We start from the raw sequence: 20,753 nt of genomic DNA on the forward strand, positions 1-20,753 counted from the left end.
TTTTTTTTTTTTTTTAATTAAATATATAGAAAATCAATAAAATAATTTCTCCTCTACTTATTACGGGCCGATATTCAACAGTTGGTCTTTCTTTTATCTCGCAAAGCTTCAAACCCCGAACATTGTGAGTCTCCCATCCTTCGAGAATGGTTTTCTCCAAAACATCTCTCAAAGCTTTTCACTTCTTCATTTCTCCAAAGACCCTTCGTCAGTGATACTTTATTACGATAAGTGTCGTTAATGTAAATAATCAGCCACTTAAGGTATTTATTAATACCACATTAAATTATTATTATTATTACTACTATTTTTTTTTTTTATTTGAAGTAAAATTGAAAATAGGCAATTAAAAAAAAATAAATATTGTGATTTAGTGAATTTAAATGAATGAATTTTGCAAAATAAATAGAAATGATAAAAAAAAAAAAAATAGAAATGTTGGGAAAAAGAAATATCTTTAAAAAATTTTAATGCCAAAGTGACCATAGGTGTAACATATTTATGTTGTGAACCGACTGAGTGTAGGCAATAAATAGCCGCGAGTTTCAGGGGTTGGGGAGGAGTTAAATGTAGGGCCAAAGCGATTATAGTTTTACCCTCTTCTAACAGAACAAAAACTACATTTATTTTTTCACCCTTTCACTTATCTTCCAACATTATTTTAGAATAAAAAAATTTTTCAGCCATTTTTTATCATATATCTTTTTTATTATAATTTATAAATAATAAAAAAAAAAGTGTATTTATTGTTATTAAACATGAATTACTTTTATCTTTTGCTATTAAAACTTTTTTATATCAAATTAAAAACAAACAAGTTGATAAAAAAAAATATTATCATTTAAATAATTAATCGATAATTTTTTTTTTGTTTAATAAAATATTAATATTTATATCTAGAATCGATGAATGACAGGAAATATCGATTCTCTCGAGATTGGTATGTTAGAAATCACATGGAGAATTCGCATTCCGTAACGTCGTTCAGTGGAGGTAGTGCACGATTGGCAGGCGAGATATAGACAAGCTAATGATGCATATCTTCGTCTGTTATGTCTTGAATGTCTCGACGCGATCGGTTCTCCCTGACCCCATCAGTGAAGTGGTACTGAGGGGTAAGAAGGGCAGCAAATAGGCCTCGAAAGCCAAGCAGGGATAGATGGGCATGGTTGCGATGAGGCTGAGAGCTTGCGGCTGCATGCCACATCCTATAACCATGTCTGGCACATGTTCCACTCCTACTACTAGCGTCGTTGTACTCTGTTAGAATGTCAGAAATGTTACTCAAGAGTACAAACTCTCAATGCTCATAAACACTATTTCAATAACTGTACAATTATTTTTTAGCCCTTATTCAATACAAATGAATGTTATTTAAAAAATATTAATTATAATAATTACAAAACAGTTGTTTTTTTTATTTGATAATTTTTAATAAATAACAATTATTTTATAACCTTACATTCCATTATGCTTTGCCATCATTTTACTTTATCCATGAGTTCAATCATAGTATTTAGATGAGAAATAAATATTTATTAGCAGCGAAGAAATCATTTATTTGAGCCAAATAAATCTGTTTTAATAAATAATTTCTTAATTGTTAACAAATGTTCATTTGATTTCTTCTCCAAAAAACATATTTATTAGCTGCTAATAAATCATGTTAGACTCAAAGAAATCCATCTATCAGTGAATCAATTCAATTTTAAAATCAACTTGTATTTTATTTCAATAAATTATTAGAACAAAGCGAATCAATGATTCGTTGTAACTATGTCAATAATTCGATTAGTAAAGTATCTGAAGGTTAAAAATAAACCAAAATAGTGAATTGAATTGGAATGTAATGTTGATGGAATTTAAGACAATCGATTGTAGAAGTAAATTTATAAAATATTTTTTTTTTGTTATAAAATAAAGATTAAAATAGACAAAGGGATGGAAGGGAGATGATTCGAGAAAGAATGTAATGCGCTAAAACAAATATTTAGTTGTACGAGACCACGAATAAATTGCCCATGGAAAGCGAGCTGTGGAACAACTACAAACACTTCACATATGTTTCGATGTTTCACCCCTACTAGGGGGATGGACATACGTAAAAAGAGAGCAAGGGAGAAAATGAGAGTAACTATGACCTGCTACGAATTCCCAGGGAACATCAACAGAGAATGAAAAGTAGGTTTTATAGGCACATTCTCACACATGAGATTGCTGGAAAAAAAAAATCGACCAAAGCAAATGTAAACTAATTTAACAGCATTCAAACAATTAATCCGAAACATTGAATTTAATAGTCGATTTTATTTTCTTATCTTTTTGTATTATTTATGCAACGGTTGATTTAATTATTACCTCCACAATATGTATGTACGATGTCAATCGAATGATTTACACTGATGATTTAAAGATTTAAAGATCAATGAATAATGTAGTGGTATTAAATAGTCGTAACTGATGATAAAAATGGAACTCTTATGTTGAAAATGTTTATTAACTAAAGTTAAATAGCAGTGAGCTTTTGAGGTTGAAAGGTTTGAGGTTTAAACACTATCACTCATGCATCGAGAATCGATTGGGTTTCTCTATTGACGGTGAGACCAAAGCCACAAGGCCTAAATTATTTCACGTTGTAAACACCTAAGTATACGGAGAGCTTGCAAACATATACGAGGGTAGTTTGGGAGTGCTTGCACGCAGCTAGGCTATGGGTGTACAGTAACGACGACTAGAGGGTGGGTAATTAATAGCAAACCCGTATAAATCAGAGACAGACTGGATGTTACGTTTGGATACGTAGCAGCGAAGCGGAATTATGCCCAGAGGGCTGCTTACCACCTTGGTTCCCCTCTCTCCACTGCTACCACTCGCTAATTTTTCAAACGCTCGCTATAATGGTCCCGGCTAATTACTGATTTTTATCTACGTGCCCTCGTACGACCAACATTCACCTCGCTTACCTGACACAGACCTGGCAATTATTAACCTTTCTCACGATTTACAAACTAACGCTATTCGATTTTATTCCTCCAATCTCTCTCTCTCTTTTCCATCTGATCGTTATCTTGGGATACAATCAAATTGCTTCGATTTAATTGAGATAAATTATTTTTTTATTAGTCCAGTATTTTGATTATATATTTTCTTTAAATACATACATTAAGCAAAAAAATTCGCTGTAAATAAGTAACATTTTTTTAATTAAAAAAAAAACATTATAGGAAAAATAAAAAATAATAATTAATTAAAAATAATAAAAAAGGAAAAAATTTTTCATCTTTGAATTGGTTTATTCTAATGCTTCATTAAATTGATTATTTTTTTTAAGATCCCCCAAGTTTTTCAGAAAGTAAAAATTACTTTAATGTCACTTGTATTTAAACTTATCATTAATTATAATGTCTGTGGGTATTTTAATTTCTCTAAATAATTATTAAAAATCTTTTAAGCAAAGTCAAAAATGTCGTGGCAGATGTTTTGAAATCGTAAGTCATGTTTATCTTGAATATTGATAATACTTCAAAATTATTAAATTTTTGTATGAAGTTAATGTGATCGTGAAAATAATTTATGCTAAATATTTAAATTAAGTCACGAATAATAGTGATTGGATTATTAACTAAGGATCAATCATTTGTAATTTATTTCAACTAAAATTATATAACATCATAGTCTTAAATTCAATAAAATATTTTATTACAAATATTTCAAATTCTTTTCTTTTTCCTTGCTTTAGAATAATGAATTATAAGTCTTAAAGAATACCAGTTGATGTTTAAATAATAAATTCACACAAGCTTTCTCATTGAGGATAATGAAGTTATTAACCACCAAGTATATTTGATTCTACAATTGTGGCGTTTGAAAGTTTGAGAAACTTCTTATCAGTATAAAGGTAGCGATAGTTGCGTTATTCCAAGCCAATGGATATAGTCACCACCCTCCAGACACCTTTGTACTTAGAGTAACCCATGTAAGCTCACGCTAGAACAAATTTACCCCTCTCGGTCTACGTTTCGCATGTATCCTTCTCGTCTACCCTCGTACTCTTAGCTACTTCTAGACCCTTCTCATCCTTTTGCTGTTCCTAGCTTGGAACACCGATGTTATGAAGTTGTGTTGAACTTTTGCACGGAGAATAGTTTGCAGAACAACCCCCAGGGTGACTGAGAAAGCTTACCTTGACTTGTGACATGTTGCTAGATATAGTCCAAATGAAGACCTTGTACTTATTCACGTCAAATTCTTACCATTTTATTTAATTCTACAATATTTAATGTTAATAATAAATTTATTCACATTATTTATAGCTACGTATTTTAAATTAACAATTATGATTATTTTAAATTTGATTCACCTTTTTTTTTTTATTAACTATTAAGAAAATGAGTGAAATGCGTTAGAAATTCTCAACGTGCCAACGTCTTTGTCGACTGCATGCACGGAGAGGAGGGTAAACTCACGAGGCCAACTTTGAGGGACGTAGTAACAGCATTACAATGTTATTAGATTTACCGCAAGCACCTACCCTGAAGGCTTTTGCCAGTAGACCGAATTACGCCCACACTCTGTCAAGTATAAGTAACCCTAAGCAGTCTGTTATAGTAGTAAGTCATCTATTAATTTAACTCTCAACTTTATCCCTAAAAAATTCTCAAAATAAAGTTATCAATTTTTCAACTACAAAGGGCAAAGTATGGATGATTATTTATTTTTTTTTGCAATTCAAGGAAGTAATTAATTAGAAAGGTTTTGATTGAAAAAAAATTAAATTTCAATAGAAACAATGGTAAATAAAATAGAGCATACCAACAAGAAAATCGAGAGCGAGAACATTTAGCTATTGAGTGGCTACCCTTAAGATAAGGGTAGCTTCACCCCCGTCTCTCATACGTTTCCGCTATCTGACGCTAAACGGCACACCACTTGGCTTGCCACGTAAAAGGGATGGGCGTGTACGGTCTCTCTACATAATACTCCGGCACATTACTGTCAAAATCGACAAGATAGCGAGAATTTAGAATGGCGAGACAGGATTTTTTCAGAAATATCAAGAATATGGTGAGAAAAAAGTATGCCTTCTATTGTTGAATTTTTTTTCTATTCTATTCCGGTAGATAATCAATGATTTTTTAACTAGAGAAAAAAATCAAGTTAAAAGAATAAAGCTTTCATGTTAAATTCCCTTAGCTCATTTACGACAAACTGTCCACAACAGGAGTGCAAACTACCCTTATCTAACGGTCGTTTATGCCCACACCTTATCTTATTTACCCTCGCGACTGCTTCATGCTTGCCAACGAGCCAGGTATACACTTTTCATCCCTTCTCACTATCCCCCTCACCCCATCATGACTTTATCGTTCCAGTTTCTCACCTACGTCTACGACCACGTCAATTCAATTACACAACAATCCCTTGCGATCTTAGAAAATATTAAGGGTATTAAGGAAAATCGAAATATCTTATCTTTTGTGTCTTCGGTTGTCAAAAGTATTTTCAACCCCGACTGTGTGAAAACAAAGACGTTACTCGCCCTCTATCTTAGGGTTGTAAAATAACCGATGAATGAGATGGTTTACCTCTAAAGAAAATACCGACAGGGTAATAAATGAGATAAGCTTAAGGGGGTGAAATGGACGCCACGGTGAGTTCGCGATTTCTTATCCCTAGAGGACATTATCAATGTGTTTCCTTCAGCTTTTCCTTACGTGGCACAAGCGATAAGCCTCCAGCTGATCAGACAAAACTTGCGATCAAAATTATGATTATTATCTTCTTTTCATTGAGATGTTTCCAACTGTCACGAAAGCTCATCATTGTAAATGGAATAATTTTTCAAGTTTCCCTGAATCATCATTAGATTCAAAAATGGGTCTGGGGGAAATTTTTCCCATGCTCATTGAAGACCGTAATTTTGTCATCTTTTAGTTGTTTTTTGTTTAGAACAAGTTGCTATTTTTATGAACAATAACTTTTTAATGGAAAGTTAACAATGATTTTACTTTAAATTATCATCCCCAATTTAGCACTTTATTCTTTTAGTTTTATGTAAACAATAAAACAATCTCCATTCAATGAATTTTATTTTCTCAATTAGTTCACTAAAGTAGTTAGAGGATAGTTCCTAAATCTTGGATGCTCGAGGGTGTGTTTTACCATGAAATAAACCACTGACCATTTGTTTTCTCTCAATTCGAAAGAAGTAAGAATTTTTTTCATCTTATTTGTTGTTTTTTTTTCCAATTCTCCTCTTCGTTATTTCCATTCTCTTATTCGACACTTTTCTCATGGTATTGCAATCTCGTAATCGACTTTGTGAAACAATTCTATAATCCCTTAAACTTAATTAGGGGTTGAACTAAAGCAAGGCGGAACTTGAGTTAACTCAAGCTACAAACAAGAACAATATCTTATTCTCATGACCATGAGAACTTTGTTAAAGTCTCTTTTAGCCCAGAGGAAATATAGGGAGATGGAAAGAAATAATAAAATAGACTTTGGTGAATAACGAGGAAAACAAGTGGAGACATGACATCAGTCGACGGCCAGCCTCTGGCCAATGTAATCGCTTGTAAAAATGTAATAAAGGATCAAAGTAGACAAGACACAAACGGATATTATACCAAAGTATTTTTCATTTTCCTTATCTTATCATTTTTGATGTTATTTCTTTATCGTAATTGCAAATAGTATTTGGTTATAGAAGACTTAAAAAATTGAAGATTGATAAATACATGTGGTATGAAGGTAGAAAAAAAATTATCTACTCATCAAAGGTATTTCAGATATACAAGAAGACTCCTACTTTTGATATTAAATCAGACAGAGATAAGATGTCAATATGCCGTTCCTTCGGGCATGAAAATTTTTTGATGTAGGGAGAGAATCGACTCTATGTTATAGAATATTCATACAACAAAAATAACTTTCAACTGTCTCCTCATGATATTTTATTTTTCATAAGTCTTTCAATTTTATTGAAATTTCATTAAGAAAATATCATCAATAATAAAGCTAGAAACTGAATTCCGAGGTCAAATCGATTATTCGAACTGCTGTTAAATAAAAGATGATTTTGTTGAAGAGTAGAGTGATTATCATTGAAATGAATTGAAATAATAAGAGAAGAAATACTAGAATCAATCATTTCTGAATCTCAGCAACCCCTTCAGGCTTCTGAACACTTATTCCCATCGTTCATTGCGTGGCGAGTGTTTAATAACCCAAACCAGTGGTCAGAGGGGTGGTAAAAGGGGGTTGCATATGAGCGATCGCCACACACGGTGTGTAGCGCCGGCCGTGGCGGCGGCATTTACGTTAATTAAATTTTCCCAACCCCCAAGCACCTACCTTCAACACACTCCTCGTACCCCTTGAAAACACCACGTGGTCTAGCATCAATCATTGCACACTCAGCCTCACTACCCAGAGTCACGACGGACTGTTTAAAATTGCTATTTCACTTCACCCCTACCCTCATGATACTTTTCTCAACCCCACATACGGACTAGGATTTTTGTTAACTCCAATACCATTTAGAGAATAAAGGGATGCGGTTTTACCCACTTTCCATTTGTCTTCCACTGTCCCATCAGGGCTGGAATCAACTGATTTTCTGCCTTTGATGTTACCAAAGCTTCAACTGCTGCTTGAACGACCCAATGTCTGTAAATTAAATCTTTTTTTTCTTTTTTCAACGATAATTAATGTGTACAGCACACCGTTATTATATCAAACTATTAATTATTCGTGACTCTTTTGAATTTGTCAATGAAATTATTCTGATGGTACAACTGAAGCTTTAATATTTAAATGCCAACAAATTGACCGAAATTCGTTGGGGTAAATTTTTTACGAGCCATTACTTGATGGTAAATATTTTTGTTTCAGAAATTTTTTCATTAAATAATATTATCGTTTATTAATGAAAACACGTTTTTCGTCACAAATTAAATGATATTACTATCAAATATTTGCTTAATTAAATAACAACAATTTATCATATCAATATAATTCATTAAATAGGTTGTTGGTTTAATGAAAATAACTCGAATGATAAAAAAGAGAGGTAAAAATATATAAAAAGAGAAGTGGATAAAAATGAATAAAAAGAAAATGATATAAAGTATCGGTTAATTTAATTATTTGATCTCATCTGAACGTACATAATACTAGTATAGTTATTCGTAGTATTATTACTTCAATTTCACTTGAATCTCACCCCTTTTGCCACTCGATTGTTTCACGAAAATCCACAGCGATGTTGAACAAATATAATGTAGTCAAGAGAATTAACACAAAGACTGAAACGCAAGCTGAAAGTGTATTGAATCATTGACGTACTCACATGAATGTCATCGAGAGGCATGAGAGTTTCCAGGGGTAGTTGGGGAGCAACCGAGTGCAACGTTGCCAAGGGCTAGCTCATTCGCGAGCCAAAGCGAGTTGAAATGGTCGGCTGTCAAGCCGTAATTACTAATTAGTCCGCATAGGGTCTGGATATAACACTTGCACGAGCACGAGAGGGTTCAAGCGACGGATGCAAGAGCATATACAGGGATGTGAAGACCAGCCCTGATGCACCCCTTTATTAAATACCTTCGAAATTAAAATTATAATTGCATTCATTGTATACCTATATGCTCTCAGCTATTATAACAAATCATATTCAAAATCTTCACTGCTTTTTTTTTCTTAATTAATCAAAATTACTTAATACTCATTTCGACAAGATTCTTATTCACACGAAAAGCAGATTTTAATAAGAAAAAAATCAGAAAAAAAAATTAAATAAAAATAAACCATTCTTGTGAATGTCGTGATGGAAAGTTGGTTATTATTAATCAATAAATGGAACATTAGTTAATGGAGTTATGGTCCAAAAGTTCTATTAGTGACGATCTAGGATAACCGAGAAAGTGTCCGATTTCCGATGCTATTGCAGGACTTCTAGATTGGATGGATATTCTAATTAGGGGTGAATTCAACCCTCGGGCCAACTGAGTGAGAGTCTCAACGGTGCGTTAGGCTGAGAGCCTGTGCTTCTACGGCGATGCCTACTGCTATAGCTACTGTGCCACTGACGGCTCGCTAATTGCTCGACCAACCTCATCCCACCCTTCAAATTCAAATGCATCCCTTCACATAGACCTGTTTCCTCTATGTCTATATGCCAGCTACACATCTGATGTCGATTCTAACGTGCGTTTTGATTGTATCCGTGATTCACATTTAGAAAAAAAATTAATTACTTTTTATGAATTGCTTTCAGTGTTGGAGTATTAAAATAATTATCAATATCTGTTATTAACTTGCCATTAGGAAGTTATGAAAATGGTGACAATTTTTAATATTCGTAATTATGATAAAATTATCGTATCTTCATGTTATAGGACATTTGAAAGCATATAAGAAGATTTAGAAATAAATGTCCGTACGTACATTATTAATTTTCCAGTGGGAAAATTATTGTAATGAAGTCGATTTTCTAAATTTATAATTTTATCATGTCTCTACGTTTCAAAGTTCCTAGAGTCCAATGATATCGTTTTTTAAAAAGATGCCCATGTACACTGCAAATCCCAGGATTTCACAAACGTGTTAAAATAACATGCGTAAAGTGTATTCAATGTAAAATGCCCATTAATAAACTATGCATGATTTGTAGACACTTTTGACACGTTTCGTAGTGGCTTAGCGTTTTAAAAATGTCTACAACTTGGATTTGCAGTGTATGTACATGTATGTTTGTTATCAATTTACGTCTTGCGTATCTCAAGAACAAATGATAATACTGCCATGTAGTCCAATAAGGGTGCAATTTAATTAACAAATCTAACCTTCATTTTAGTCCAAAAATTTTTTTCATGTAAAATTACACGGAGATTAAAAAAAAACCATTCACAAAAAAATCGCAATTTTTGCGCTGAAAAAAAAATTGAATAGAGACAAACAAAATTGATTGTTTTTTCTTTAAGGCTAGGCTTTACTAACCTCGAATCACCTCGAATTTTTCTCGTCAAACTGTGCATTTTTTATTTGTTTTTTTCACGAAAAAAATATTTAGGAATATTTAGAGAAGTGGCATACACATCGGAAAACAAAGATTTTTCGTACCAGTGTAATAATAATCGTAGAATAAATAACTTTTCAGTGAAGGGCTCATGACAAGTGCATCCGCCATGACACCTCAAAATTCACTGAACAGTTATTTATTCTACGATTATTATTACACTTGTACTATAAATCTTTGTTTTCCGATGTGTATACCACTTTTCTACATATTCCTGAATATTTTTTACATGAAAAAAACTAATAAAAAATGCACAGTTTGACGAGAAAAATTTGAGGTGATTTGAGGTTAGTAAAGCCCAGCCTTAAAATAATAAATTGCTTTTTCAATACTTTGTTACTTTTCACTGAGAAGTTAGTCATGTAGATTTTCCAGATTTTTAATTTTCCTTTGCATTTCACTTAACTCTTCCTTCTCCCAATATTTTTTTTTTTGGTTTTTTTGAAATAAAAAAAAAGAAAATATGGAGTAAAATGAGGAAAAAAGGTGGATAAAAATATAAAGAAATGACGATGGTTAGATAATTATTGTAGATGTAAATGACGACGAACAAGGTGAGTTTAGATAGAATGCATAGTTTGTACTGAATTGGCTTGAAATCACGAATTTATAATCTGATTCGACCAATAGGGAAATGGTGGCAAAGCAAAATTGATCTATGGTCTGATTTATCGCTCGGACAAACTAATAAAGCGGCGTGCTAGCGATTTCAGAGGGTGGTTAAAGGGGGGTAGGTTGGAAAACGATGTTGAGGTTGGAAATAGAAGCGTGGCATGTTAATGTTGATTTATATTACACAATTCAGTGATTCAATGACGTAAAGGTATTGATATCCTATTTCTTGTGGTAAAGCATTATAAGCTGTAAAATAAACCTATCGTATGTATACGCCACTACAGAGAGTTGGCCTGGAAACAACTAAATCCTAAATGTCCTCTATATCTGCATGTTTATCGCTCGAGCGATTAATTTCCGGTTGTTCGAGAAAAATCCCGGAAGCCGCGTGAGCGGATTCTAGTCTTAGGGGTTGGAGGAGAGCCACAAAAAATAATAAAAAAAAAAAGCCAGTGGATACGAGAGGGTAGTGACGGAAGAAAAAGCGGAAACGAATTGCTCTGAGGGTACCAGCTCTCACAGTTGTTCGAATTAAAAATGCAAACTGTACTCTAACGACTCTATCTCTCTTTTGTCTTTTTTTCTCTGGGTTTAAGTTTGAGAAAAATTGATGCTTAATGCTAATTCTATCTTTCGATTGACATTGTCTCTTTATAGATAAAAATAAAATTAAAATCAACCTTTTAATAGCAAAAAAAAAACAAAAAATTACTTATAATTAGAATAGCCATTCTTTCACTCCATTTAATTCTATGGTCATTTTTTTTTTTTTGAATGTTGAATAAAATTCTCAAGCACGAAGTAATCCAAGGCTGTTAAATCAAAACGGATGGAAAACTCGGGAAGAAATAAAATAAAAAAGAAAAAGAAGCAAAAGGGATTGGAGGATGGTGAGAAGGATGAAAAAGCATAATGGAAAGAAAAAAACAGAAATTTTTAAAAATAAACAAATTCCAACGACGTCAGAGCCTTTTTAAACTCACGTCTTTTTTTTTTTGCTACACTCATCCTCTCTAATGTCAGATTGTATTATATTTTTGCGTTTCATTTACGCGGGGACGTGAAATTAATTAAACATCTGAGCCACGTATCGTTCGCTTCTTGGTTTTGACGCCCCCAGCATCAATTCAGTTAAATACATTTTCACAATACTTACCAAGCAAAAATATGTCACCGTCAATTTTTTGTTCACTTATTTGTTATAACAGTTGAATCTGGTGTAGATCAATCACTATTTTTATTTTTAAATAAAAAAATAAATTGATTTACTTGGAATAAAAGAAATAATATAGCTTAAATATTTAAATGTTTCATAAAATGATGAAAGAGTTATTACAGAATTAAAGTAATAAAGATAATTAATATTCAACATTAATTATCCGAATTTTTATATAATCAAGGTAGCACATGCTGACTCGCAATTTAGTTAAATAATTACCAAACTTGTGCCTCAAGGATGCTAACTTAACTTACAATTCTACTGTCGTGAGCTCTGGATTGTGTTGTGGTGAAACACATGTGGCAATTTCATTCTCTTGTATTCCTATTTAATCTTTTTAAATTATCATCATTCCAACTACACCTAAATACCATAAATTCGTTTAGTTTGATTTATTAATTGATAATATTTGAATAATAATTAATTAATTAATTAATATGATCAGTAGAAGTTTGGGTATTTAATTAATAAGCGATCAATCAAATCATGCACACATTTATTTGATATGCTATATAAAATATTATTTGAGAGACAATTGATTCTAGTTAGAATTCGATGATTAAAATTCTTTTCTGCATCAATTGGCTGTAAAATTAATTTCTGGTTTTCTATTAACATTTAAATAATTCTATTTTAATAATTAAATAATTAAATGTGTCATAAACATTTAATAAACATAAATATTTTTTTTTCGGTTAGATAAACAAAAGAAATTATTGGAAATGTTCTTATTAAATATTGAAGTTTAAAATAATGTAAATGTTGGAAATAGTTCTGCCAATCGATAAGAGGTGAAGCAATTGAATAAAAATATTGTTTGTAGAGCATTAGCATGAGACATAGGGAAGACAAGAGATAGTAGGAATGGAGTGAGAAGCAAAGGACAATATCCTGAGGGTAGGTCGGCATCGTAAGCCAGCTTGACTAATTGGCAGCGTTATAATCATGGGTACACGGTTAGGTTGGTATTACCGCGAGTTATAGCCCCCGCAACGTATCCCAGGCGTTCTCACCCCCTGTTGCCACTTGACCCTCTTCCACCCCCCACACGTATCTTGCCATTCTCTCATGCACAAGGGGCGTTTAATGATCCCGCCATTTACGCAAATTTTCCCATTATGTGACGCGGTTTTGGCCGGCAAACGGGCCGATTCGAGACAGCTATTTCTACACTACCATTCCATGCTATAACATCGACTAAAATAATCCTCTCTGTCACTTTACTGATCCCACGAGTAAACCAGTATCGCTTGTGCCCGAGTTCTGATAATAAAAAATAGCGGGATATAAAATAATTCAAACGAATGCTCCAGGGACACTTGGACAGTCCTAGGCGATATATTTACGTCTAAGCTTATCCGTGGATGGTCATTCATAAGTGACAGAGAAAAAATGACACATAACGGGAGTGTTATCTATAACTGTTAGCCCATGTCTAGAGATTTCGTGCTACTCATTTTGTTCCATTACCATCAAAAGATTTCTCTTTATTTCTATTTTGTCTTTTTAAAAATTTAATCATTTAAAAGATAAAATTTAAAATGGAATTATTTTGATTTAGATGTAGAAAAGTAAGCAGATGAATTTGATAGAAGACCAAGACTTGTATTGGACAAAGCTTGGTAGAACAAGCTATCAGACTATTCCCGGGGGTGTGATCGCCACTAACTAAACTTGTAAATCTCTCGTCCCACTGGCAAGCGAGCCCCGACTGACCAGAACACATTTGTCTGTCTTAACCGAGCGTATAGAGGTGGTCATGGCATTTCTAGAAATCAAACGAGACAAGCAATTGCATGAAACTGATGATAATTACATTTCCAATGACTCTATTAACGTTGAAAGTAAAAGTAAAAATAATTATTCGTAATACTAAAGTTCGTTATAATGCTAAAAGAATTTTGAAAAAAAGAGTCAAATTGCGATGGAAAGAAAAAAGAACACAGGATATTTAGCATAAATGTAAAATAAGCCGTGGCTCGAGTATAAATTGTATTCCCATTAGGCGCGAGCTTTTGGAGAGTAAGAATGAGAAGAGAAGCGAGAGAAAAGACTGCATTTGAATACTGTTGGATTAAAAATTAAATATTATGCGAAGGGTAGTCGATTAGAGGAACATGAAATGTTGAGGATGAGGCAGACTCAGATAGAAAAATGAGCAAGGGGAAGAAATTGTCCGAGACATGTTTTTCAACTTGAAATATTAATTTTCCTTTGATACAAATTAAGATAACTCTCTAAATAATCATTTATAATATTTATTATCCACTTATTGGTGATAATAAAATTGATTTTTTCCATCCATCTAAAAATAAATTAATTGCCAAAAAAAATGTTTAATACTAGCCTACATTTTTTATTTCAAATTTCAGCATTTGAGAAAAAAATGTTAAAAAATACTTGAAAACAAACTGTAACAGCTGATAAAGCTGTTAAATGAATTTCAAGTTTACTGTTAGGGATAGGAAAAGCAAATTTCTCGGTTCAATTACAGCTTTGAGGGTTCAAGGTTACCCTCGATTACTCAGAGTGTCTATAACAGCTCAATTTTTTTGCACTTTCTGTATCAGAGCACACAAGTAACTCCTCTTTGTTTTCTTGAGATGAGACAATAGGGGAGAAATCTCAAGTCTCGCGTGGCCATAAAGTTTGATGTACGCATTCGCAGTTAAGGCAGGCAGTATCGCGGAAATTCGCATTAGAAACGAAAGCTCCAGGGGAAACGAGAAGTTACGGGCTACCTTTATGCCTCTCGTACGCATTTGCTTGTCTTGGGTATCATGACGGATGTCTCTCTAGTCGTTTATATCGCGATATAACTGCTATTTTCTCTTCTCAAATTGAGAAATATTATAAACGATTTTCTTAAATAATCTTAACATTACCTCACTCCACTTATACATCATTGGTTATTTCTTAAATCACCATTTTTTGTTTTCAACAAAATTCCCATGATGTTTAATGGATGATTTAATATTTAATATACAAAATAATTAAACAGCTTAATAAATTAATTCCATGATTTTCAAAGATAATTGCACTAAATCTCTAGTAAATTAAAGCATCTATTACCATTCCGGTCTTTTGACGGAATAATGGCTGAACCTAATTGCGGAATTGATTTGGAAATCGAGGATATCAAATAGCAAAGCCAAGCACATTCTATAACGTATCATATGGTAAAGCATCAGGTGTGTAAGAGAGACTGAGAAGGATGAAATGACCAAGCTTGAAATGTACGTAGATCTTGCTTCAATCTCGTCCTAACGAGCTGGGGACTTGAATAATTTAAAGATCCCCGAGCCTCATGTCCGGCTATTATACGTACGTGGAATATCGAATGTCTAGACTATGAGCTTCATTACATCCCTAGGATTATTCCAATTCGTTGCACTGTTACAAATTGTGTAATTGAATTCATCAATCTTAAGCTTTTCTTCTTATTAGATACATCACTGCACTTGGATATATCAAAAGAAAAAAAAATAAAACAAGTGTTGGAAATTTTTTAATCCATCTTCCATAAAAACTTTTTACTTAATTGAATCGATAACTGATGTAAAATATATTCTAGATCGACGATAACCATTATGACATAATTGCGTGATGGTTCATTAAATTGGAAATTGTCCAGTTCACTAAAAGAACATTGTGATAAAATGACTTTTTTTTAATCATCTTAATTGAAGCTATAAATATTATGAATATTGTCATACAGACAAATTATCTATCAACTTGAATTTGAATTTTTATTGCAATCAAAAGTCACGTACGTTGCATTCACATATCTATTTGATTAGTTTGAGAACGAATTCAATTCGACATCATGAATTTAAATCAACAAAAATTGAACATATGATTTAAAAAAAAAAAAAACACTAATTGTTGTTATGATTTAATAATAGAAATTTTTTAATATAAAAAAAAGTTTGACATGTCTATCTTTTAATTGACAGAAATTAAACCCTTAAAATCTAATTCTTATTTACATTAAAAAAAAAAACATTAATTAGTTTAAGCAAAGTTCTGACATTAATTAAAAGTCCAAGTTGATTTTCCAGGCATGACTGATGTTTTCTACTTGAATAAACCATCGTGGTAGCCGGTTTCCGTTGAACTGGCCACCGGAATTATGAAGTGTTCCCACATTCACTTAATCCTACGGCGAATATCGCGCGTTATCTCGAGGCCGATCAATCACCACCAAACCCCATATAACCTTTCTCTTTCCTGCTGTGTGCCATACTCATATACGTTGCCTCCACATTTTCGTACACGGTTCTTCTCTCTCTTTATTTCCCTTCATATCTCTCTTTCTCTCGTATGTGCTATTCACGCCAAGTCATATATCATTTCGTTATCATCGACTCTTTATATGCGGTTGCGCTCTATTTTCTGTCTGTTTGCTAAACGGCCAAAGGTACTGATGCAGTCTAGTCATTAATAAAAAAAAAAAAAGAAACCTCGACTGATTTTATTTAAAAATTTTTGTGGACAATATGAATCACTGTTGATATTAAATCATCAAGAATGATATTCAACTCAATCTTAATTGCTGGAATATCAGTGGAAACATTTTATAAAATCATTAAAATGATGGAAAAAATTCACGATCGAATGATGACAAGAAATAATCAACAAACGTTTGGCAGATGGAGTTATTATTTTTTTTTTTTATCAAGCAACGAAGACCTAACAATCGAAAACTGATCGAACGTTTTAGTTGCGAGGGCAGTGTTTGTCGGTATTTTTTCTAGCTGAATGGCCGTAAATCAAATGGGCGCATATGCACCGACAAGAGGGATCGGTGCATCGGCAAACCGGCGCCATCTTGTGTACCGCATGTCGGCCATAGCCCGGTGAACCGGAAACGACTGATAGTGATGCTTCTGATCAACGACTATATACAGTAACGTTTCAACATCCATGAGGTAGTCCAGTTTCCACCTGATTCAGTACGATATTCATCAGCATTTTGTGGCTTTCAAAATGTCATTGATTAACAATTTGAAGGTATATTCAATACCGTTAATCTCATCATTCAAATAGATTCGTTGTCTCTAAAGATTATGATTTCTATTAGAAATGACCTTTTTTTAATAATGATTTAAAACAAAAAAAAATTTTCATCTATAACGAGAAGAAAAAGATTATTTTATTTATTATTAGTAGAGATATAAATAATGGCTGAACCACACAATCCTCTGTTAGAAGTACAAGAAAATCTTCGAATAATATTATCACAAGTAGTCAGTGGTGTTCATCAAACAGTAAATGAATATCTTAGACAATTAAGAACTTACTATTTTGAGTATTTAAAAGTTCACAATAATCTAAGTGGGAATTCTCCAGATCTCAATCTTAATTTGTCAGATCAAACGTTCAATCGAATTGATTATGAGTATAGAAATCTTGAAAAAACTTTGAAGAAAATTGCTAAACATATTTCTGGTGAGTTTGAATACGCTGCAGAGACTGGTAAAGATGTTATATTTTATTACCAAAAATGTGTCAGTATTATGCATGATATTGATAATGCACAACAACTGTCTGAGTCATTAGAAAAGAATAAAAAGTTAAGTAAGTTGTATAAAAAATATCGAAAAACTGTTGACAAATACAATAAATCTGCTAACGAATTCAATACATGTGTATTAGAATTTCAAACTATAGTTAGTAATTTAGAAAGAGGTCTTATTGTTATTTCTTCAAAGACGAGTGATAAATCGTATTCAATATCATATGAGCAACTACAAGATTGGTGGAATCGTCTTGGTGACAATGATGAGATATCAAAACTAAGAAATCAATTAAAACAGAAACTAGCTGCTAATCGTCCACCAATAGTACCATTAGATACAACATCATTAAACTTAACTCCAATTGCTATCATGTCAATACCTCAAGCAAGAATGAGTGCAAGTACTCAACCATAACAAATTGAATTAATGAGTATTTTATTAGTTAAGAAATATTTGACTTCATTTAGAGAAATAATTGTAACAGGAATTTTCTTTTTATAACATCAACAACAATGTCTACTACAGCTAACTCAGAATTAGAACAAATACATAATAATGTAAAAATAATGTCAGACTTTGTAGATAATCTAACGAAAAAATTATCAGGTTATTTTGGTGATTTAGATCAACATTATGCTAATTACTTGAGACTTTTAAAGTCATCAACTTCTGAAGCCACCTCTACGAATACACCGGGCTATTCATTTAAATATGTTGATTCAGAGTACCAAAAACTAACGACGAAATTACATAAAATTATTGAAAGTATTGGGAATGATTTTCTCGAAATACATAATTTAGCAAATGAAATGATAGTTGCACATGAGAGAGTGAAGAGTCTTAAAGATGAAATAGAAATTAGTAAAAAGCTACCAGATTCACTGGAAAAAATGACACTAATAAATCGATTGAATTCTAAGTATGTCAAAAAGGTAATGAATTACAATAAATTAGCTGCAACATTTAATGCCTATGCATCAAAATTAACTGCTACAAAACAGTATCTCAATAATGACTTGATTATCTATTCTCCAAATTCATCTCATAAAAAATATTCATTGTCAATAAAACAAATTATAAATTGGTTTAAAGATCTAGCTTCTCCAAATGGAGTTTCTTTACTAAGAGGTGAAGTAATTGCTCGAATGGCTAAAAATTATTCAACTGATTTGAATACTTTAATTAACACACCACCATTAACGAGTGTTTCTGTTATGGATCCTTACTCTTTACCCCAAAATCAAACATCATTTACTCCAAGTAACGACAATTATCCTGGTACAAGCAGTTCGTTTATGGGTACTTCTTTTGGAGCTCCACAAACAGGATCACGATTTGCAGGTATTCCTCAAGTTGGTACTCCTTATGCACCTACCAAAATGCCAATGCCAAGGTATATGCCTAGAACTGTTGGTCAAGATATACCAGAAGAACCAGAAGGTAATGGTGATGATGCAAAAATGTATTGATGATGTAGAAACTATTATATAAATATTGTTATTAAAAAATTTGACACATTAGGAATCATTTAATTTTGTAAAATAATTGAACGAAACGATTGGAAAAGAAAAATATTGTTTTTTACTTTTTCACTGAAAGCTTTTAAAAATTCTTTAAATCTATACAATGAAGCATTTTACGACATATTTTAGTGTGACCGTAAGTTTAGCAGGAAACAGCGAGGAAGATGAAGAATGAAGATCCTCTAAAGCAACTCAAGGCAACGAAGATATCGTCTAAGGGTGAGCACACAAATGGGGTTGGTGTCGCGACTGGCATCAGGGTTATATTGTCGTGCGTCAATGCTGCGGAAACTAACATCACCCTTCCTGCCCATCTTTTGCATCTCCAGAATCGACAAGGGGTTTCGGATATTCGAAGGATTGTCACGTGCTTCAAAATACCCTCTATACATACTTCTAGTCTTTAGTGAGGTTACTGAGAGAAATTTTACGGTTAACAACCCTTTGATTATTTATCGACAGACATTGACACGACGTTTTACATTCACATCCCCTTTCTTTGAGCTTACGTTCACGATAGAATCGGATGTGGTCATCATTCTCCTCCCTTCATACATCCCTTTTTCCTCTGTTCATGCACGAATCATAAAGCTGTCGTTGCTTATTAATTTTCACCATCCGTTTGTCTCCTAATCCAAGGAAATAGAGTGTCTGTCAATTTTCCCACCCTGGATAAAGAAAAAAAATGATCAATACAAAAATAATCTACAGTAAATTATAAATAGATTCAACGGATTTTGTTGTTCAGAGATTAACGAAATGTTGTTTATAAAAGCCAAAAAAATCCTAGTATCTGAAAGAATAGATCCAATAGTGAAGATACTTTTCATACAAAAATCTATAAACGACCAGAAAATAATAATATGAGGGAGTTGAAAAAGAAATTCGTCAAACTAGCGGAAGTCTAGGTCCTTTGCTATCAGACCAAAATGATTTATCATCCAGGACGTTTCATAGGAATATTGAATACGACAAGATAATCTCTTGGAGAGACGTCCGCCACCCTTTGCTTTTCACCCCCTGGCTTCGTTACTCTGGTCGCGGGGGTGAAAACGACACAGGCGTGCTTAATGTACCGCGAGACTCCGATAAGCTTCTACTGTTGAGATGTAACCTGTAGTTTTTATACAGGCTTGACTGACACATGAGCTTGCAGACTTTACCCTTAACATTCTATCAACCCTCTAAAAATCTGCCGAAGAGTTTTTCCTTCATATCATTTATTTTATCTACCAAGCATTTATGATTTTATTTTTGTCACAGCCAGAAGTGGACAATACTTTCAATAATTCATTGACAGCTTTGTCATCCTTCCGAAAAGTAATAAAAATCTAGAGGGAGAAATATTTATACACACGTTTAATATAAAAGAGTCGCTGGCAAACTATCGACCTATCTAGGCAACATAAGCTCACAAAATTCGTAAAACACTAGGGACAGTATATTTTCACCTACTCTCTAAACCTCCCCGCGGATTTTAGTAGGTACCTTGGATTTATCACGAGTTGAATGTTACGTAGAACTTGGAAACGGCGTGAGGGATTTCACTAGATATTTATACGCTTTGAATGCACGTACGAGGATCACTCTAATGGTTTTATTATACCGATGGTGCTTTTGTCGACGGCCAGCCGCTCTTTTGGGAATCCTACTACAATGTATATATGTCTACTCATAGCGTTAGTCTTGATGTTCTGCCTTCTCATGCCACTAAATATCCCTTCAAATATGACTCTTTCATACCAAAATTCACACTTATATTCTTTATGTTGTAGACACTTTTGGATATTCCAATC

General features: G+C 32.9%; 3 protein-coding genes across 3 annotated transcripts in view; all 3 read left to right on the top strand.

The window, feature by feature from the left end:
• The window catches only part of LOC118071989 (LIM domain only protein 3-like), a 47,664-nt gene that overhangs the window by 111 nt on the left and 26,800 nt on the right, over nt 1-20,753 (top strand). The window lies entirely within an intron of this gene.
• Nucleotides 17,069-17,932, top strand: LOC118071988 (uncharacterized). Its single transcript, NM_001414985.1, has one exon. It carries the CDS (start codon nt 17,096-17,098, stop codon nt 17,846-17,848), a length of 753 nt encoding a protein of 250 aa, NP_001401914.1. The 5' UTR covers nt 17,069-17,095; the 3' UTR covers nt 17,849-17,932.
• LOC118071985 (uncharacterized) lies at nt 17,911-18,976 on the top strand. Its single transcript, NM_001414564.1, has one exon. It carries the CDS (start codon nt 17,947-17,949, stop codon nt 18,901-18,903), a length of 957 nt encoding a protein of 318 aa, NP_001401493.1. The 5' UTR covers nt 17,911-17,946; the 3' UTR covers nt 18,904-18,976.

Source organism: Chelonus insularis, unplaced genomic scaffold (assembly GCF_013357705.1).
Source record: "Chelonus insularis isolate UGA/USDA-ARS -01 unplaced genomic scaffold, ASM1335770v1 contig_88_pilon, whole genome shotgun sequence".
NCBI lineage: Eukaryota > Metazoa > Arthropoda > Insecta > Hymenoptera > Braconidae > Chelonus > Chelonus insularis.